Below are 19153 nucleotides of genomic sequence, written 5' to 3'. Positions count from 1 at the left end.
AAAGAGACAAGACACAAATTAGGTTAATGACTAATTACTTTATTATTGTTAAGGTCTTTGACAATTTTAACCTGCACACTAATAAAAAAAATTGTAAATAAATGTGTACTTATATCCGCTAAATTTTGTGGTTCGTAGCAAAATGTTATGTTTTTTCGTGATCATTAATGAAATTAGACAAATATAAGAAACTTTTATTAGACACTATTCTTATTTCTGTGCATAGACTAAGTACATAGGACTTAATTTTTTTTAAATGTTGAGACGCATGACTGTTTATTGGCCTCGATAAAACATTTAGGGAGTTCCCTGTAGAATTTCTTACTGTGGGATTTAAATTATTTATCGCTTTAATCCATTTTTATTATAATCGTATCGATAAATTGATAAAAATAATGTCTAAGAAAGTTCACGCCAAATAGAGTTATGAGTTAATCTTTCAATTGTAATTCACGTCCGGTTGCAGCCGCAAATACAAATAATGATTCCAAAATTGTTTAGACAAGCAAATAACTTACAGAAGTCGATATCCGCAAGTAATGTTTAATGTGGCACGGTCACTTCTCAAAGAAGCTTACAAAACTTGCTACAAGTTACATGTGTCAACGCATCTGAAAGATCTTGCACAGTATATTTAAAATTGTTAGTCAAAACTTAGCAGAAGGTATAAAATATATTGTTTTAATGACAATTAAATTAGAAATTATTAGACTAGCCAAAGTTGGATTTGTAATTATTTGAGTGTGAAAAGCATTTGAAACAGTTCCGTACAGCTAAGGGCGCGAGATTCGTCTTGGACTAATATTCGTCTCCGAAACGTTTACATATCTAACAACATATTAATAAAGTTGTCAAACATTGATCCAGTAGGCGGACTTGAGCGAATTGCAGGAGGCAAAAGTTGCCTATTTTACCAAAAATTCGGTCGTTACGCTATCGCTCTGCGTACGCTGTGTAACAGACATATTCAAGTCATCTATGCTGCACTAGTGTTAGGCTAGGTTATTTTTCTACCGGTCCCCATTTCACTTTTATATAGGGTCAATTTAATATAATTATGTTGCGTGCACGGTACGACTACCACTCTGAAGTTTCGAGTTCGAATCGCGAGTCGGGCAAAGTGATATTCTTGCTGACTTGATAGAGAGCCGGAATATCTCCATGTCCGAATATATAAATCGGTTGTCTGAATTTATGTCCAATATTGCGAGAAGCACGCCCCCTGAGCATGGGACGCATTAGTTGTGCCTCTGCTTACCCCTTCGAGTATACAAAGGCGTGAGTGTGTGCATGTATAATCAACCGAAAACACTTGTCGAAATGTATAGCTGAAAGGAATGCTTTAGAGCTAAACTCGATAATATCCACTGAAGCCGTACCTAACCGTGGAGCCAAAGTTAGGACCACCCAAACAGCCCTCAATTCGAAGGACGATAGTGTCATCCCACTGACACTATAATTGTATTTTTGCTGACCCGATGGCATTCATTAGACGATTTGCGCATTGCCCTCACGAGATAAGTTTCACGCGATTGTAAACACGCGTTGGTTATCAATTTGTTTTGATGTGCGACAGATATTATGATTTATTCCATTCGGAATTATTCTAAACTGTTTTGTTAATATTCTCGAATATATTAGATTATTCCATTGCTATTCTCAATGAAGAGCAAGTAGATAAACGGCGATAGCCTATTTGAGTGTGGTACGGACTGCCGAGACGAACATCCGTAGGTACAAAACCTATGCACCTATGACTTTTCTAAAATTATGTGTATTCATTGTGAATTATCGCTTGCTTTAACGGCGAAGGAAAAACATCAGAAGGATACCTGCATACCTGAGAAGTTCTCAAAATTTTGAGGGTATGTGAAGTGCGGCAACCTGTACTAGGTCAGCGTGGTTGACTACAATCCCTCAGTAGTAGAGGACGTCTGTATCCAGCGGTGGGACAGTATATAGTTCAGAGTTGATATTATTAGTAAGCTGATGAATACGTACCGAGAGCGTTACAAAAAGTGTGATTGGACGAGGCGAACAGAAGTTGAGAGGGAGATATAAGTTAGTGAAGATAGGACGAGAGGGAGTTACGTTTTGTACATTACTGTAGGGGCAAGAGAGAGTTACAAGTGCAATGTATCCTTTAACTTATGGAGCTAAAGAAGTTTTACCTCAGTGGTCGGGTCTAAAGCACACTCGTTTTTCTATGGAGGGAAAGACGTTTCATTTGGGCGAAGTCGCGTGCAATAACTACTATTTTATAAATGCAAAATTCCCCCTAATAGCCAGTATATGTTGCATTGTTTTGTTTTCTGACGTGACTGTCGCGTCAACAAGGCAAGGGTCATACCATGCATGCTCCACGCTATGTCACATACCTACTCTTTGAATTTATGGCGTCAATAAAATATTGATGTATATAGTTATCTAGAAACACTTCTCTATATACGGTTCGTTGCGGATCGTAACTATTGCACACACAGGAGCATAGCGGACATAAATAATAAAATATTGATTATATTTTAAGATTTTATTCGAGCGGGAAATTGATCGATTCCTGAATTAGATTAGAAATTGCGTATTAGATATATTTTAGTTTTGGATGGAAAAACCATCTATCTATTATCTACATCTTTGTTAGGCAATATGTAACTTACGTGTTTAATACCGAAATAATAATCAATACTTATATTAGTTAATTTGGTTTAATTTGTCTCTCTAAAATTTTACTTTGGTTATTTATTTTTATATTTAATTAGGGATAATTAAATGCCATATGAATTTGTGAATTTATCGTTCGCTTTAACGGTGAAGGAAAACATCGTGAGGAAACCTGCACATCTGAGAAGTTCCTCTGTAGGAATTTCGAGGGTGTGTGAAGTCTACCAATCCGCACTAGGCCAGCGTGGTGGACTAAGGCCTAATCCCTCTCAGTAGTAGAGGAGGCCCGTGCTCAGCAGTGGGCAAGTATATAATACAGGGCTGATATTATTATTATATTATAAATGCCATATAACATCTTTTAGTAATTACTTACTAAGAAAAATATATTCTTATATTTTATAAAAAGTACCACTTATGTCAATAAAACTTTAATAACCTACTTACGTAGCATTTTTGATTAAGTTATTTACGACTTCGAGAATTTGAAAACCTCCAAAATGACCCGAGATGACTATCTCGCGTAGATTACCATAATATCTAAACTTCCGTGAATTTTCGAACTTTTAAAATTAATCCTTTATAATTCTGTTATATCGTGAATTATTAATATTAATAATGATTCTTATAATACCTACTATTATGTACCCTAGAGCTTATAACTCGGTTAGATTTTTTAATTATATATATATCATCATCATAATCATCAGCCGCAGAATGTCGACTGCTGAACATGGGCCTCCCCCAATGATTTCCAGATCAACTTTTTGGAAGCAGCCCGTATCCAGCGACCTCCTGCGACTTTCATGAGCTCATATATTTATTTAAATTTATTACATGATCTATTATAACGTTGTTTGTTCGGTCATTGTTCGTTTCCGCAAAAATGCACTAATAATTAAGTTTACACACTACTACTTCACGGATTTAACCCATTTCATGCCAAACTACCAATCCAAACTTCTAAACCTCAATTAGCTAATTACCTTATTATTAACGACTACAAGTTCAAAAATCGAACCCGTTTCATAAATCCACCAATCCAGAGTCGATGCCACCACTAATTAAGAGATAATTAGTGATGTGACGGGTATTTAATGTCCTTATCGATCGCCAGCGAGTATCGTACAATCGAAGCTCGTTCGTGTCCGAGACGTGTTCCATCTCAGTACACAGCTCCGAGCTCTCACAACAACATTATCTACAAGTGAGTTTATTTATTATATTTTAGTTCGTTTTGTTTTCATTGTGATAAATTAAAGTGGTAGAGTTCTAGTAGTAGATATACCAGTAAAGAAAACTTTAGTAGATTCTAAAACAGTGTATTTGTATATAAATAACTGATCACGGCAAATAAGTACAACAGAGTTGTATAGTTGAAAAATGGGTAATTTTACATTTGATTTTTTCTTCCCTAAATATCGAATAGTCGTTATATTTGGCGAAAGATTTGTGTTTTTGGGTTACTGTAGTAGGTTTTGTTCACGACTTTTACTACATTAGTGGATTTTACCGAAATAAAAGTCCATCTATGTTCGTTGCTAAACTACATGTTAACCTAGGACTTTCTCTACCTAAGTACCAAATTTCATCCAAATTGGTTCAGCGGTTACAGCGCAAACTTCTAACAAACATCCAAACCTAAACATCGTCGCAAACTCGTACTTATAAGATAAATTTGTCCAGGGTTAGAATTGCTCGCTTGTTGTCGTTGTTGTGGCGATAGGCTCTACCACGTTAGGACAGAAATACCACCCAGAATCTACTTTAACAAAGCTCTATATATCACTGTGATGTCCTCTTCATCTATGTATAAAACGAAGTCCCCTTTTCTGTCTGTCTGTATATGATCAATTTTTTCAAAATTTGATGAATAGATGTTTATAAAATTTGGTATGGATATAGTTTGAGGCCTTGGGAAGGTTATAAGCTACTTTCTATCTCGGGAAAATATGTAGCGGGGCTTTTATCCCGAAAAAGTTTTTCATGCGGGCGAAGCCACGACCAAAGGTAGAATAATAATATATTGTAGTAATGAGCGGTAACTATGCCCTACAAATCGTAACCGTTCAAATTAAACGAAGGGCAAATAAAACACTTTTTATTTATGTGAAATGTGCTTTCAATTTCAATTCGGAAATGTGCGTAGTTGAAATGTTAGATAATTATTCTGTCGATTGTATACATAAATTGTAGATTTACTTGACTAGTAAATCCCACATACAATAAGATAACCTCTTAACATTATTCTCTAAATTATCTCTAACTTATTTAGTGCCAACTCTTGTTTATATTTCTAATTATTTTCGGGACGGGATAAGTACAATTTAGTAGTCGCAAATACTTTGCCAAGCTTCACCGCCCGGCCTGATGTAATGCACGCCTCTGTTGAACTCGGCTTATCAGAACTTTGGTTTGGCGGATAGACATGAGAGTATTTTTTTTTATAGGCCCCACTGCTCCTGGTGGTGGAGTAGGAACTGCATAGAACGTTGAACGAGAGATGACTACCTGTCCCCAATCGATACAATTATGCCAATCTGTTTGAGACCGAATAGATGTAAGTTGATCCCTGAACGCGACACACTTACGTAGGCTACTATGGCGAATTTTACATCTGGGGGTCTACTTCGAAAAACGAAATCCGTAGTTTTGGATGACGGATCGCACGTTTTGTTACTACGAAGTGTTACGGATCCGATGACGGATGCGATCGGTTCATCGCAATATTTCAGACATAAAATTTGTAAGAACTTATAAGTTCCGCCATCCCTTTTAAAAACCATATGCGGGGATAAAATTCCACTGCTTTTTTCGAAAAAATATATACGGGAAATTGATCCTACCACTAAGGTAAGCTACAGAACGGTGACGGATCCGAAGTGATTTGGTTGTAAAGTTAAATCCCAAGTTCGTCGTTTCTGCGTTTCAGACCGACGTTTCGATGTTCGTTTTTCGAAGCAAATCTTCTTGTTTATGGTCGCTATCCGGGCGGATACAAATATCCTAACACCGGTTCAGAGATAGTCTAACTTTTCTGCTATACACTCTAAAGTAAAATTAAAAGTACATTTAATCAAATGATATTAGGTTTTTCTACTCAGTATCAGCCCAGAGTCCGGAATTTGTGCCTAATATAACGATAGGCTTCTCCTCTATTACATCATAGGACGGAATACACACGGCGGAAAATAAATGCACCATTTATGCCTGAGCCTACCTCTTCAGGGATAAAAGGCACGTGTGTATATTTATTAGAATAAAGAAAACGTTTTTTTTTTAATAAAGAAAATGATAGAGATGCGTAATAAGTTTAATCAAGTTAGATTCTAAACCAGTGTCAGATCAATATCAGTTTTCAGAAACAATTTTCTCATCTAAATAATTTGTGATACTAGTTTTCCTTTTTCTGTTTTTTATGTAGATTAATTTTAACTTAAGATCGAATAAAAGATAATAATAAAATATCAAACCTTATATTTACTGATTCATTATTACGATATTAAGTTAGTCTATGGCATCTATTTAAATATTACACTTAATGAATACTATGAAAATTAGTAATTCTGTAGCATAAGTACATAACCCTATTTGTCTGAAGGGCTATTAGAGTTGCAAATAATGCAACTCAGAAACGTACATAAAACTTTAATTACTATGGGTTTTAAAACCATAGCTAATTTTCTACATATTCTAGATCAGTGTTATTCAACCTCTTTTATACGGCCCGCAATACGTTTCGTAACATGATTTCACCCAAATTAATTAAATTTTTACTTGACTTAATATCGTGAGTCATTACACAAGCGCAGCAGAGATAAAGGTCCAAAGTTGAGGAGCTGATAGCGCGGGTTCCGGGTGACAGAGATCGTGATCAGCTTGGCGATTTACTTCTACATGATCATTGATCAACTTAAGCATGATGCCACTTTCTTGCTAAAGTCACTTCATAGACAGGCATAAATATACCGGCTCATTTTAAATTAAATAAAGAAAACGTGCTCTTCTTAGCACGATTGGCAATGTTCATAATACTAAAACTAGATTTGTGAGGTCGGTATCACATTCATGATTCCTTTCATTTGTTAATTTAAAAGCTATCCTGTTTAAAGTCAACTCTACTTAGTTTCACTAATCGGGGCGACACACTGCCTCACTCCTTATCACCTATCAAGGTCACACCGTTGAACTATCGGTGAGACTGTATAATGTCTATTTATTTCGATGAGCATACACAACAGATTACATTATTTTTAACCGAGATAACCTTTGCATTACAATAAACATAATTCGAAGAACAAACTCTGCCGCACTCAGTTGTAGACGCGAAAAAACGCCGCGAACACTTTTATATTTCAAACGTAATTTTAAATGGCATTTGAATATCGCGCGCAAATAACGGTCACAAAAATGGCGGGAAATGGTGACGTGTATAAAAAATGTTTTAATGGAACGTGTACCGTGGGGGTTAATAAGAAGATAAAAGGATCTATAGCTAAAAAAGCAGAGGCATATTTACACGCAGTGGAAAAGAGTCAAAAACATAGAGGTAACATTAATTTATACCTGAGTCTGCAGCAATATTCGTATCTAAGTTTAGAAAGACGTACTATAAAGGGCATAAGTATTAATATTACGGTAATTAAAAGTTGTATTCATTTATTTAATCTGTTAATTACGCGTTTTAGTACGGAAATCAATCATCAATTCCTAGGCATTCAAAATTATAACTGAATGTCCATCAGTTAAAAATCAGTAATGTTTGCAGTTCAAAACAACAGACATTTATAATTTTATAATATTTTTAACATAATCGTAACGTCTTAGAGCAGATGCTCTAATGATAACTATGATTTTATATTTTTTTATAGACAGATGTCTATAAAAAATGATAAAATCATAGTTATGTCTGATGATGTATGATTCTACTGTACTTACTTAATCTTAAATAGAAAATTTATCAAATATTTTATAATCAGTGTCTAAAGATAAAACAAATAAATTAAATTTTCAAATTCTGAAGACTAAAATAGTTGTTACTACTAGTTTTCTAGAAAAGGTACTGTTTACATTCAAATTCTACCTCTCTATACCTCATACCTGCTTATATGTACTTAATTAGTATAAATTACCAATGCAATAGTCATGTTTTTATTTTTGAAATGACGTTTTATGTCAGTCGTAGGTATCCAGTATTTTATCACATTTTTACAATGTATACTTAAACAGCCATATTGGCTTGTAAGTTAGTCACTGAGCTTTTTTGATAGAGAATTTGTTATTAATTCTAATTTGTTATTATTGTTTTGATACTTACGTACTTTGTTACGTTGATATAGCACCGTTGATTACAAATATCTTTCTTATATTTTCAAATACAAATACACGCGTAATTTGAAAGACTCATAAATATTATTATAATTGACTAGTGTTTCGTCACACCTCACACTGAATTATGATTAATTGATCGTATAAATATTCTATTTCGATCCCTCATCTGAAATAACAAAGACAAACAAAATCATTAATTATTTAGGCGTTCTCAATTTTACTACACATTAGCATCAAAATCTAATTCAAACTTAGAAGTTAAAACCAATATTTTTTTATTAGAAGTTTCAAAAAAATTTAATTCTACCAGCCAGTACGTTAATTTACTTCGGCTATGGGAATACCCACAAAAACAAAAGAATTGCGATAGTTGAACTGTAAGCCTTTGTTTTATTTAAGGTGGATTTTTCCGCAGTAGTATAATACTCTTTGGTGGAGTATTTATGTTATTTCTGGCTTCTGAATTATTTGTTGTTAGATTTCTGCAAATTTACCACTACGTTGATCCAGCTCATTCGTAGCTAAACTGACAACAGATATTGTACCTAAATGCTCCTTCTTTTGCAGTGACTCGAAGCCAAAAACCGAACATGCCGAGGCTGGAGGTGGTGTCCCGGGTGGCCGCCATCCCGATTGTAGAGTCCGGCATTGGCGTCACAGAGAAATTGTACTTCAAAATTAAGGTAACTTCCACCTATCGCATTATGGTTAGAATAAGGAACAACTAGAACTTATCATGTATCATGTATGTTTCAGATAAAATTATTGTTATTTAGTCCAAAATGTTATTTTTAAAACAAATCAAAACTTTCAAATATATCAAAGCCTTTTTAAAGCGTTATAAGTTTTGAATTTAGCATTTCTTAGATCTTACTTTTTAATAATCGAGTTTTACCTACTGTGAAAGAGCATAATTTTAATCTATTATATAGAGCAGAAACTTGTGCAGAATCTGCTGAGTTGCTAAAATTTTAAAACAAAAACATCTAGAAATTCATTTTAATATCACATATAACTGCATACTAGGCAATTAATATTAATTTACAATTGTTCATTTCAAACAGGAGTCAAACCCATTGTTCCGCTGGTACCTCTCCTTCGGGGAGAAATCCCTGGCAACGGGTTTGCAACTGGCGATGCCCGCGGTGCAGATGCTGGAGACGCCCATCAACCAGCTAGACAGGTTCCTCTGCAAGTCATTGGACGTAGTGGAGAAACGAGTGCCGTCTATATACATGCCACCACAAGCTGTAAGTACCTATCTATGAACTTAGAAAAGAAAGATCCAGTTGCAGAGAGGTATTTCGCCCAGTTTAATTCTGGTCTTAGGTAAAACCGATAAACACTCATAAAAATCGGTTTATATACTTGTGTTCTGTAAGTACGCCCTTACATCATGACAAAGTATGGTGAAAAGTGGGTGCTGCGCTTCTGCCTATCCCTTTGGGGGAAAACACGTGAATGTATGTACGAATTATTGTTTGCGTGTGTTTATCGAATTTTACCAGAGCACCAGCTTAAAACTGCGTGGAGAGTCCGTAATTTTGTTCGATAAAGCCAGATTGAAATGTAGAAATAGGATCGATTCAGAGCAATTAATGGTCACTTGGTTATCCAAGTGACTTTACTCTTATGTTTTTTAAGTATCTCCTATAATGTATCACAGGTCTGTACATTTTACGCAGTAAAACCCTACAGTAGCATAGGCTTTTACTGCTTAAGGATAAAAACAAATTATGTCATTATTCATCATAATATTATAACCTTATAACTAATGCAGTTAAACCGTTGTTAAGAAAAAAAGAAACAAAAAATCGTTTTCTTTTTGCTCATAAACGTCCATACAAGTTTCATACAAGGAACAAGACTGCAAAATGTCATGCTTTTAGAGCCTGTCGTATGCTCAAAAATATTGTTTGTTTCCTCATCTAAGCCGTACAAGGAACCCTACTGCAATTTCAAGTTTCTGGAGCACATTGTATATTATGCATTGTCTATCAGAGAGTTTTATGAAGTATAATAAATTTCTTATCAGTTGTGCAAGGTCATAACTATTTTAGTAAGACCGTCTTGTACTGCGTGCAACATGTTTGTTTTGAAATGAATGCCATACGAGAGATGCGTGTTTTTCATTCTCCGATCTTATGCAATAGCACATTGTTTACATATTTATAAGTCTCGTACAACTATGGTATAACGGAAAAACAATATTTTCGCTCAACAAAGTTGATATGGCGAATGAGAACAGCCTACGGAATATTAGAAATGAAAATGGTGAATTCAATTGAGTTTCAACGAACGGGAATGATCGATCAAGAAAGTCAAGTCAAGTCAAAGACGGATTTTGGTTGCTTTACATTTGACAACTTTTTTAGAATCTCTAGGGGAGCTGCCCCTCCCGGCCCCCTGGAGACGCTCTTGTTATAGACAGGTTTATTAAAATGACATTACCATTTCATAATTCGTGATCTAACAGATGTATTCGGAAACCCGTCAGTACGTTCTGCGGCGCGCAGACTCTGTGAAGCAACTGGGCGAGGCGGTCCTGGACTCCAGGGTCACGGCTGCGACCGCCACGGCGCTGGACCGCGCGCTCACCACCGCCGACAAGTACGTCGACAAGTATCTACCTCCAGACAACCAGGACGCGGCTGACGGTAAGTCGTTAAATCAATTTTAAAAGAAGGAACAATAACAGTAGCTGGATAAGGGGCCGTTTAAGTATTACGTAACGCAATTTTTGAAGATTTTTGGGTTATTTTTTTTAGACAAAGGTAAATAAATACTTTTGTTATACTTAAAGTGTAGGTACAGATGATTTAAAGTTTTAAACCAGCAACTTTTATTGTTGATTTGTACATAAAAACGGAAAAATATACAAAGAAATATTATAATAAGAATACCAGCCCTGTATTACATTCTGTCCCAGTGTTTAGCACGGGTCTCCTCTACTATTGAGAAAGTTTAAGCCTTGGTTTACCAACTGCCGTAATGTGGATTGGCAAACTTCACATACCATCAAAATTTTTATGGAGAATAATTCTTATGTGCCTAGGTTTCATCACAATGTTTTTCTTCACCGATTTTATATTTTATTTAAAGTCCCAAATTTTCAATACGTATTTCTGCATATACTTCACAACAACAATTGTAATGCTGTTTATAAAGATTATGCTTAGGAAGATTTTATTAAATCTATTTATGTATAAAAGGAAACTCTTTCGAAGCAGAAATCTATCTACAGGAAGTGTCAGATTTATATTTTTTATGAGTGTAGGCCAATTTACTTCCGCCGCCCCATTACGTAGGTTTATGTATGCATGTAGATTTTTAAAATACTTAATATTTTTTCATTTGTATTATGGAAGGCACTAAAGTTAAATAATACGAATGATTAAATAAATCGATTGAGCGTCCTCTGAAATCTGCCGCCCCTAAGAAGCTGCCGCCCATAGGCCGCGGCCTTTACGGCCTATTTACAAATCCAGGACTGTACAGGACACATATTTTGGTAAACAATTCATGTAGGTATATATAATAAGTGACAGCGGTTATCTGTCCGTCTGGGGCGACAAATTAGAACCTTATCGTTGGACTCTGGAACCATTCGTGTGCCAATATTATGATATAACAGTCTGATCAACAAGATGTCAGTCGGACGCACCATTTCTATATTTGGATACTGAGTCATTACTTCCAATTAACCGGAGTTACTAGCAATTTAACACTTGATTTACGACATCATAAATAATTAATTTATAGGTAAATTGGATAATTTCTGTTATTGTTTATATTAGATACCTTAAATAGGTCTCATTCGATTTGAAATTATTTGTGTAATGACATAATCGTAGTAATAGATAATTATTTACGAGGTGCTGAGTATCTGTCTATGAAAATTTCGATTAAACTTTTGTAATTCATTTTTTTGCAACATATTATCAATTTTTATGTTTACGCGAATACTAGAGATTATATAAAAATAAAACTATTTTGTGGATTTAATCGCGGTTTTTTATATTATAATATTCTTTGGACGTTTCGAAGACTTTGCAGCCTTCGTGGTCACGGAGCGGACTGAGGTGTCGGTCATCCGAAAAGTCAGTTACAACATCTACCTACATTTTACAATTCTTAATACAAAGATTTTTTTTTTCTGTTGATAGTTCGATATACGTAGGCTGCAAAATTATCGAAACGTCAGAACAAAATACAATATAAAACCGTGATAAAATCCGTAAAATAGTTTTATTTCAATATATTATCTATTTCGACTTTAAAGTCCTAAGATACACAGCATGTAAGAGACTTAGAACTCTACACATTTTCTACAATAGATTTTGTCCTTAATATATCCAGGAAATAATGAAAACGTCGAAAATTTTTGGGTTTTTATTTTACATTGATTAGGTTACATGATAAAATATCTCACAATATCATTCGTTAATTACACTCTTGATAGTATTTCTACGAGATAACAATCAGAATGATAAATGTAAATCTGCGCCGTATTTCAACTATTTTCTTATGGAAAATAATATATGAAAGGTATCAGAAATATTTTTCCCACTTTCATATCTTGCATTTAATAATAGAATAGGAAAAATATGAAAAACTTATTACAAACGACATAGCTATAATTTTTTTAAACGGCCCTATGTCCTATGTGGGTGTTCATGAAGAGAAATTAAAATATTATGTCATAATATTTTAATTTCTCTTCAGGACACCCGAAGGCTCTATCTACTAGTAGGATTACTTATCTATGAAATTAAGAATTTCGTATAAGATATCTTAGTATAATTGTAGATCTTAAGTACTTCTGAATTGTAGGTATTGTTAGTTCATTACAGGTGCCAATTATCATAATATTGTATTTACTGAAGTAGAATATCAGTGGACTATTGTATTTACAAATCTATATATTACCGGTTTGGAAAGGGATTACAAAAACTTGGTTTTAAGGTGGTAAGTATTATTTATTATTGGGTACATTCAAATGATGCTCATGTATTTAGCCAGAGAATTGCTCCTGCATTATCAGTGGGATTCATTCATATTTAAAAAATCTTTAGGCATTAAACATTCTTTATCGCTCATTCATTGCTTTACACTTCATGATTTTACATATAAACACATATTCAAGCTATTTATTTGCTTTCTGCATAATCATCTTATCATCCAAGCTGTTTATCAATTAAAAACGTTTTATTTGCTATTTATAAACATCCATTGTTTTAAACCATCTTATTTTATTTCTGTATAGTATATTGCACTCTTTAGTTCCAATAAGAGTGAAGCTTTTATATTTTACATGCTATTGAGGACGCATAATTATTTTCAAAAAGGTTTGAATGTCTGATAAGGCGATGTAACAAAAAAACGATAGTAGTTTCGTTTTTAATGCGTGTAGTGGTTTCCAAATATATTATAATTCTCTTTGGGTAGTAAAAATGTCATCGGACACTATGATTTCTATCACAGTCTCTATCGTGGTATAAATAGTGCAACTGAACTAAGTCGTATATGTATACTTCAAGAAGATTCGCATAGGCTAAAATATCAATGATCTTAAGACCTTTAGCCCTCGGTCTTTCCACAACGATCTTACCTAGTTGAACTTTAGTAGCCATTGGCTTCACATCGCAACACAATTTTCATATACCTTAAATATTAGTCATCACATATGCAGTACTAATTGTTGCACAATATTACGCTTTAAATATTCCATATCATTTTATATACCAAACGAGAGGAAATTCGTTTGCCTTGGTTTACAGGAAAATTCAAAAATAATTTATTAAATAATTGTTTTTTCAGGTAAAAGGTCCAATAGTAATTGGCGAAGAAACGGTACCAGCAGAAATTCGGAAGAATTCTGGGGGCCAAAACATGATGACATTGATAACTTCTTCATATCAATGGCAAAGAGTTTGAAGAAACTGCCTCCATACCTCCAAGTACAGACGAAACGGAAAGTTCTCAATGTTATTTTGGAAGCAGAGGAGCAACATATACAGAACACGTGGTATCCTCAAAAATACGGTCGCGGTGTGGGTCGAGCTCTTTATATGCAATGACACTAAAATTTAATGAACTGGATGTGTAGTTAAATATTTTACCGAAATGCATCTACTTAGCCCATTACGGTTTCTAGGCAAATATAAAGGCGTTTGTAAAAACGATTTTGTATTGGTAGCATGGAAATGAATAATTTTGGCAAATGATTGAAATTTTGGGTTATCTTGTTTGCAACAATAAGTAGATAATCGACTGCTTGCATACATTTCGGGGAATCACACGGATTGTTGGAAAATATTTTCCAATTGTGGTTGGGTGCTTTATAGGTTGTAACCCTCATTTTGAAATTGTTATTCTAGTTTTAGGTATCTTTGGGATATTTATTATTTTTGAGAAGATTTCTCTATATTCATGTTTTGTTTACGTGATATACCTGAGTTTATTGTAATAAATACCTATATGAATAATAAGAACCCTTTGAAACCAAATAATTATTGTGTCAGTATTATTAAATTTAAATAATATACTAAGTTACGTTGGTGACGTATAAATCTATATATATAAAAGAAAGTTACACTATTTATAACTCAAGAACGGATGAACCGATTTGGCTGAAAATTAGTGGAGAGGTAACTTAGAACCAGGAGACGGACATAGGATACTTTTTATCCCATAATCCCCCTTATCTTCGGGAAAATATATAGTGGGACTTTTATCCCGGAAAACTCCTTCACGCGGGCGAAGCCGCGAGCAAAAGCTAGTATAACAATAAAATAAATTTATCTTCTACTGACAAGTCTTTAGTTTTCACAATAAGTATAATCTGTTTTGTGTTCATTATTTGCATGATTGCATGATTAAAATTACTATGTCTCAAAAGAATATATAAATATTTCTGAGGAAAAATGCAGTGTTCACTGTGAAAACTATAATACGTTTACAATTATATTACCATTGAAGACACTTATTGGATGTTAACATTGTAACGTGGAAAGCGGAAAATAAAAAATGGTTTTAAATACATTGTTTTATTCTAACAATACTTACATTAATATTAAGAAACAATAATGAAAAATAAAATCAAAAGAGCATTATAATACTGCTGATGGACATTCTGATATCAATCATTCCCAAAACACACACTGCAGGTACTTGTAATACTCACATTGTCACTTCTTCTATAATATCAATTTTCCAGAATTTAAATACATTCTTCTAGTTTAGTTTTGTCCATTGGCCTTTGTCCACGGTATTCCATCATAGTATATCCAAACTCAGGTACAGAAGAGGTCCATTCCTGACATAGGAACACTATAATACGGAGCTGGTATACATGCCGTTCTAGACCCATCTCAAAATTCCATCTATATTATTTCTAGAGTATTTTGGAGATAATTTTTTCGACCACCACACTTGATGGCGTGTGAAGTGACGTCCGAATAAATACTTATCGATTAACGAGAGATGATTCCATTGGACACAGTGTGGACCTTTTCGGAGCATTACATAGCTAGGTAGCATTACATACCTAGAATAAATGTGATTGACGGTAATAATTTGCTCAATCCAATTCTGAATTCTGATTTAAAAAAAAACAGGATAAATTTGTTTCCCTCTACATTAACGCATGAAAATAGTGTTAAAGTTTTGTATTGAGATTTCCGGTCTTACATAGTGGTGATCATAGTGACGAATGCGGATGCTGTGGATGGAGCGGATGGCGACTCGGGGCGCGCCCGCGCAGCACAGGCGGTTCAACATGGTGCGCGCCTGCGCAGGAAGCTGCAGCGCAGGCTCACTAGACAGGCGCTCGCTGAGGCCAAGGCACTCAAGGAGCAGATACACGTGCTCGTCTACGTTGCGGAACTGGTGAGTTTCTTTGAACTATATATTTAAGTTACTAAAAGTATAAGCTGATGCTTCAGTGCATTATTTATTTGAAAGTCCTTTGTCGGTTTAGTAACTGACGATGTAATGCTTGCTATTGCCAAACAAGGATTTAACAGCACTTGTAGAATGTTCTTTGTACTAGAAATTTACGATGCTGTCGTTGGTTCAATGATTTTCAGATATTTGGATTTGTATAGATTTAATTTACCTTATGTATCAGAATATGACAATAGTCTAGTCCTTACGCTAATTCAGCAAGAAACCTCCCAATCTCTAACAATCAGCACAATTTTGTCGTAAGGTCGCAACGGACCCTGTCCTCGCATGGAAGAAGGCCAAGGAGCTGTACGCGACGCTTAGCCAGCCGGAGCCAGAGAACCAGGCGCGGCCAGCCACGCTCGAGGAGCTGGTGGTGCTGCTGTCGCGAGAGACCGCCAGAAAAGTGGTCCATCTCGTCAACTATACACATACTGATCTACCCAGGTAGGGGAATAGCAGTTGCGATCAATATGAAAGCGCTCCTCGCTTAAGGTTTCTATAGATGTGCCTAATGCGCTAAAGAGAGCCACAGCGAGTTTTTGTTTGGTGTGATGGTGTGGGAATCTGGACTGTCCAAGATCTAAATGAAGTTTACTCTAGCCTGGTCTAACTGCCGACAAATCTAATTTGTAGATTGTCAGGCAAAAGTCCTCATTTCCGGTCCTAAGTTCGCAATGTCATGTTTGCGTATATTGCAAAAAATACTTTTTGTGTGTTATCGCGTTTTTGAATTAATCATCCCTTTATTGTTCTAAAACAAGGCCACTGTTAAGAATGCTATGAATACCTAGATAATGCAATAATTTTTATATAAGTAAACGCAGTAGTAAACAAATCGAAGCAATAAATATATTAAAATTTAATCAAACGGCCAATAAAATTGCAATTGAATGGAACTTGGAAGCAACAATAAAATCATTATCTTATCATTCTATTAAATACTTATAATAACTAATATATTTTAGGAACGTCCGTCAAGCCATGTCGATAATCACGAAACAGCTGTCAGCAACTGCTGATGCAGTGATGAAGGTAAAATTTTAATATTTATATTGGTTTTCAGATGGTAGAGCCACTTTCATTTGGTATAGCAAGTTGAAAGCTATAACAGGTCTGACCTAAGTTAAAAATGAAGCCGACATTTCTTTAAAATCGAAGTGAGAAAACAAAAATATTGTATGTAATTCTTGATAAGGATTGCTTGATTTAGAGAGAGAGGGAGTTCTCTGAAAGGGAAGGTGGAATCACCTTCCATTTTTTTCCATCAAAGGTTGGAATCGCATTCACGAGAATTCTTATTGTGGGAATTTAAAGGATTCTTAGGACTATGTTAAATTTTGACAGTATCTTTGGCGTAGTTGTATTGCGTAAGCGGTACGTTTACGACTACCGCACTAAGATCTTATTCTCGAAATCCAGGTCGGGCTAAAAAAACACTGACTAAGTTATTTCATCTTAAAAATTACTCAATCATAGCTCGAAATCAGGTAGTTGACGGTGGTTTTGAAACCCCGTGCCTCAGAAAGCACGTATAACCGTGGGTCCTGTGCCTGAACCCTCACCGCTCATGTGGGATTGCCGTCTCACTGGACTATGAGAGTACACCTGTGTATGCGCACACACTAGTGCACTATATCTCCTGCGTACCTGTCTGATATCGATTAAGAATGGCCGTCGTGGCCAAAATTGAGCTTCGAGGGATTATTTTAATCTATTTGCTGGCACCTAATAACAAAAACAGTAGACACTAGACAGTACATGTTCTGATTTTACAGTCGGTGCCAGTGGAAACAGCTCTATCTGAGGTCAAGGGCTGGCGTAGCAAGCTGCAGACCCTACTTGAGCAGCTGCAGTCGACATCTAAAGTCTACCTTGTAAGTATTTCATTTAACGCTAAATGAGTCAAAGTAAGATAGTATTTAATATTTTCAGAAGCTTACCTACTTATGCTCCTTCATAGTTAATAGTCTATAAAAGATCAACACTTGAAAATCTTCGAATCTACTTTAGATGATTAAGGACAGGGCTGATCATTCTACTCTACTTGTAGTTACTAGCCTTCTACGGAAAAAGGATAAATATCTATACTTAGACGTTATTGAGAAAATATCACAATTTATAGAGATTTTAAATGTTCCTGAGATTGGATCCTCAGCGAATATAAATGTAGGTATAGGACAAGAGATTTTTGGTGAAAATAATGTTATATCCTTTTAGTAAGAGATGTAAAACAGCTGCGACCCAGAAAAACGAGGAACAGGTTCTCTTCTTCTAAAATAAGTAAAATAGGTGTATTTTCACAATCTTTTCAAATTTATATATTTTACAATATTTTGTCTGCAGGAACACCTGGCTATCTTCTTGGCGGGAAACGAAGAGCGTGAAAAGATTGCTCCGAGATCGGCTTTTGGTACACGAGACGCATTAGCGGCTATCAACGGGCTGAACTGATCATAATAATATATTTATTATAAGAGAACTTAGGTTAAGGCCATTGTATGAACATGAACAACTAACTTCCATTTTCACCACTAAGGAAGCCATATTAGGTTGATATAGGTAAACACATTATCCAGTGATATTAAGATTAAATTAGCTAAAATTCAAGTTTTCATACTAATATACTTAAATGCGAAATTTTGTGTTTTTGTGCAATTTTTTCAATTTGAGTGCTAGATTTTTTTTATCAAAATTGCTCTATCTTCACTTAAAAATATGACTTACTTAAGACAATTATAATTAATATGACCACTTTACTCATGAATCTCAAAAATATATGTTTTTGAATAACACGTTTATAATTGAATTATTATTTTAGAAATATTTTTAAATAAATGTACGTATGTAGAGCCTGTGCTTAATAGCGCGAAAGAACAATAATGTACTCATATTGTATTTATAAGCAAATAAACGATTTTAGGTTGAATTACTGCGTTTTTCTTTTGGAATAACACACATTTATCTAGTTGTAATTCTTGCTCTTTCAAATCAAATCCAACCGTTATGGTCGGATCGTAACTTACCTATTATTCTATATTTTGTGGTGTCGTGGGCTGTATTCGTGGGAGAGGAATTACCTACTTAAGGCTGCCTAATACTTTTCAGTTTCTTAATAAGCAAGTAAGTAAGTACCATCATTAAAGCTATTTTAAGTATCCACTTAAAAAACATTAATTAATGATTTAATTCAAAGCAAATATTATCGCTAGGT

At 34.7% G+C, this 19153-nt stretch overlaps 1 protein-coding gene across 7 annotated transcripts; it reads left to right on the top strand.

The window, feature by feature from the left end:
• The first annotated feature begins 3764 nt into the window (after positions 1-3764).
• LOC115447040 (lipid storage droplets surface-binding protein 1) lies at positions 3765-18868 on the top strand. 7 transcript variants are annotated; one of them, XM_030173986.2, is made up of 9 exons: positions 3765-3868; positions 8560-8675; positions 9057-9242; positions 10490-10649; positions 15689-15882; positions 16205-16386; positions 16908-16974; positions 17718-17816; positions 18286-18868. In XM_030173986.2, coding segments are annotated over exons 1-9 (1113 nt in total). In that variant the 5' UTR covers positions 3765-3867; the 3' UTR covers positions 18394-18868. The 7 variants fall into 7 exon arrangements, with proteins under 7 accessions (XP_030029846.1, XP_030029833.1, XP_030029839.1 ...); XM_030173973.2 differs by having other exon boundaries at positions 3766-3868; positions 10469-10649; XM_030173979.2 differs by lacking the exon at positions 3765-3868 and adding an exon at positions 4023-4044 and having other exon boundaries at positions 10469-10649.
• The last annotated feature ends 285 nt before the right edge of the window (positions 18869-19153 follow it).

Source organism: Manduca sexta, chromosome 21 (genome assembly GCF_014839805.1).
Source record: "Manduca sexta isolate Smith_Timp_Sample1 chromosome 21, JHU_Msex_v1.0, whole genome shotgun sequence".
NCBI lineage: Eukaryota > Metazoa > Arthropoda > Insecta > Lepidoptera > Sphingidae > Manduca > Manduca sexta.
The sequence above is the reverse complement of the archived record's forward strand: the minus strand, read 5'-3'. Positions and strand labels throughout refer to the sequence as shown.

Bases quoted from the DNA above. Each gene is read 5' to 3' on its own strand.
- LOC115447040 (XM_030173949.2), top strand. From the start codon at position 7,033: ATGGCATTTGAATATCGCGCGCAAATAACGGTCACAAAAATGGCGGGA. The intron at 8,676-9,056 runs GTAACTTCCACC...CATTTCAAACAG, and splicing joins AATTGTACTTCAAAATTAAG to GAGTCAAACCCATTGTTCCG. The intron at 17,817-18,285 runs GTAAGTATTTCA...TTTTGTCTGCAG, and splicing joins CGACATCTAAAGTCTACCTT to GAACACCTGGCTATCTTCTT.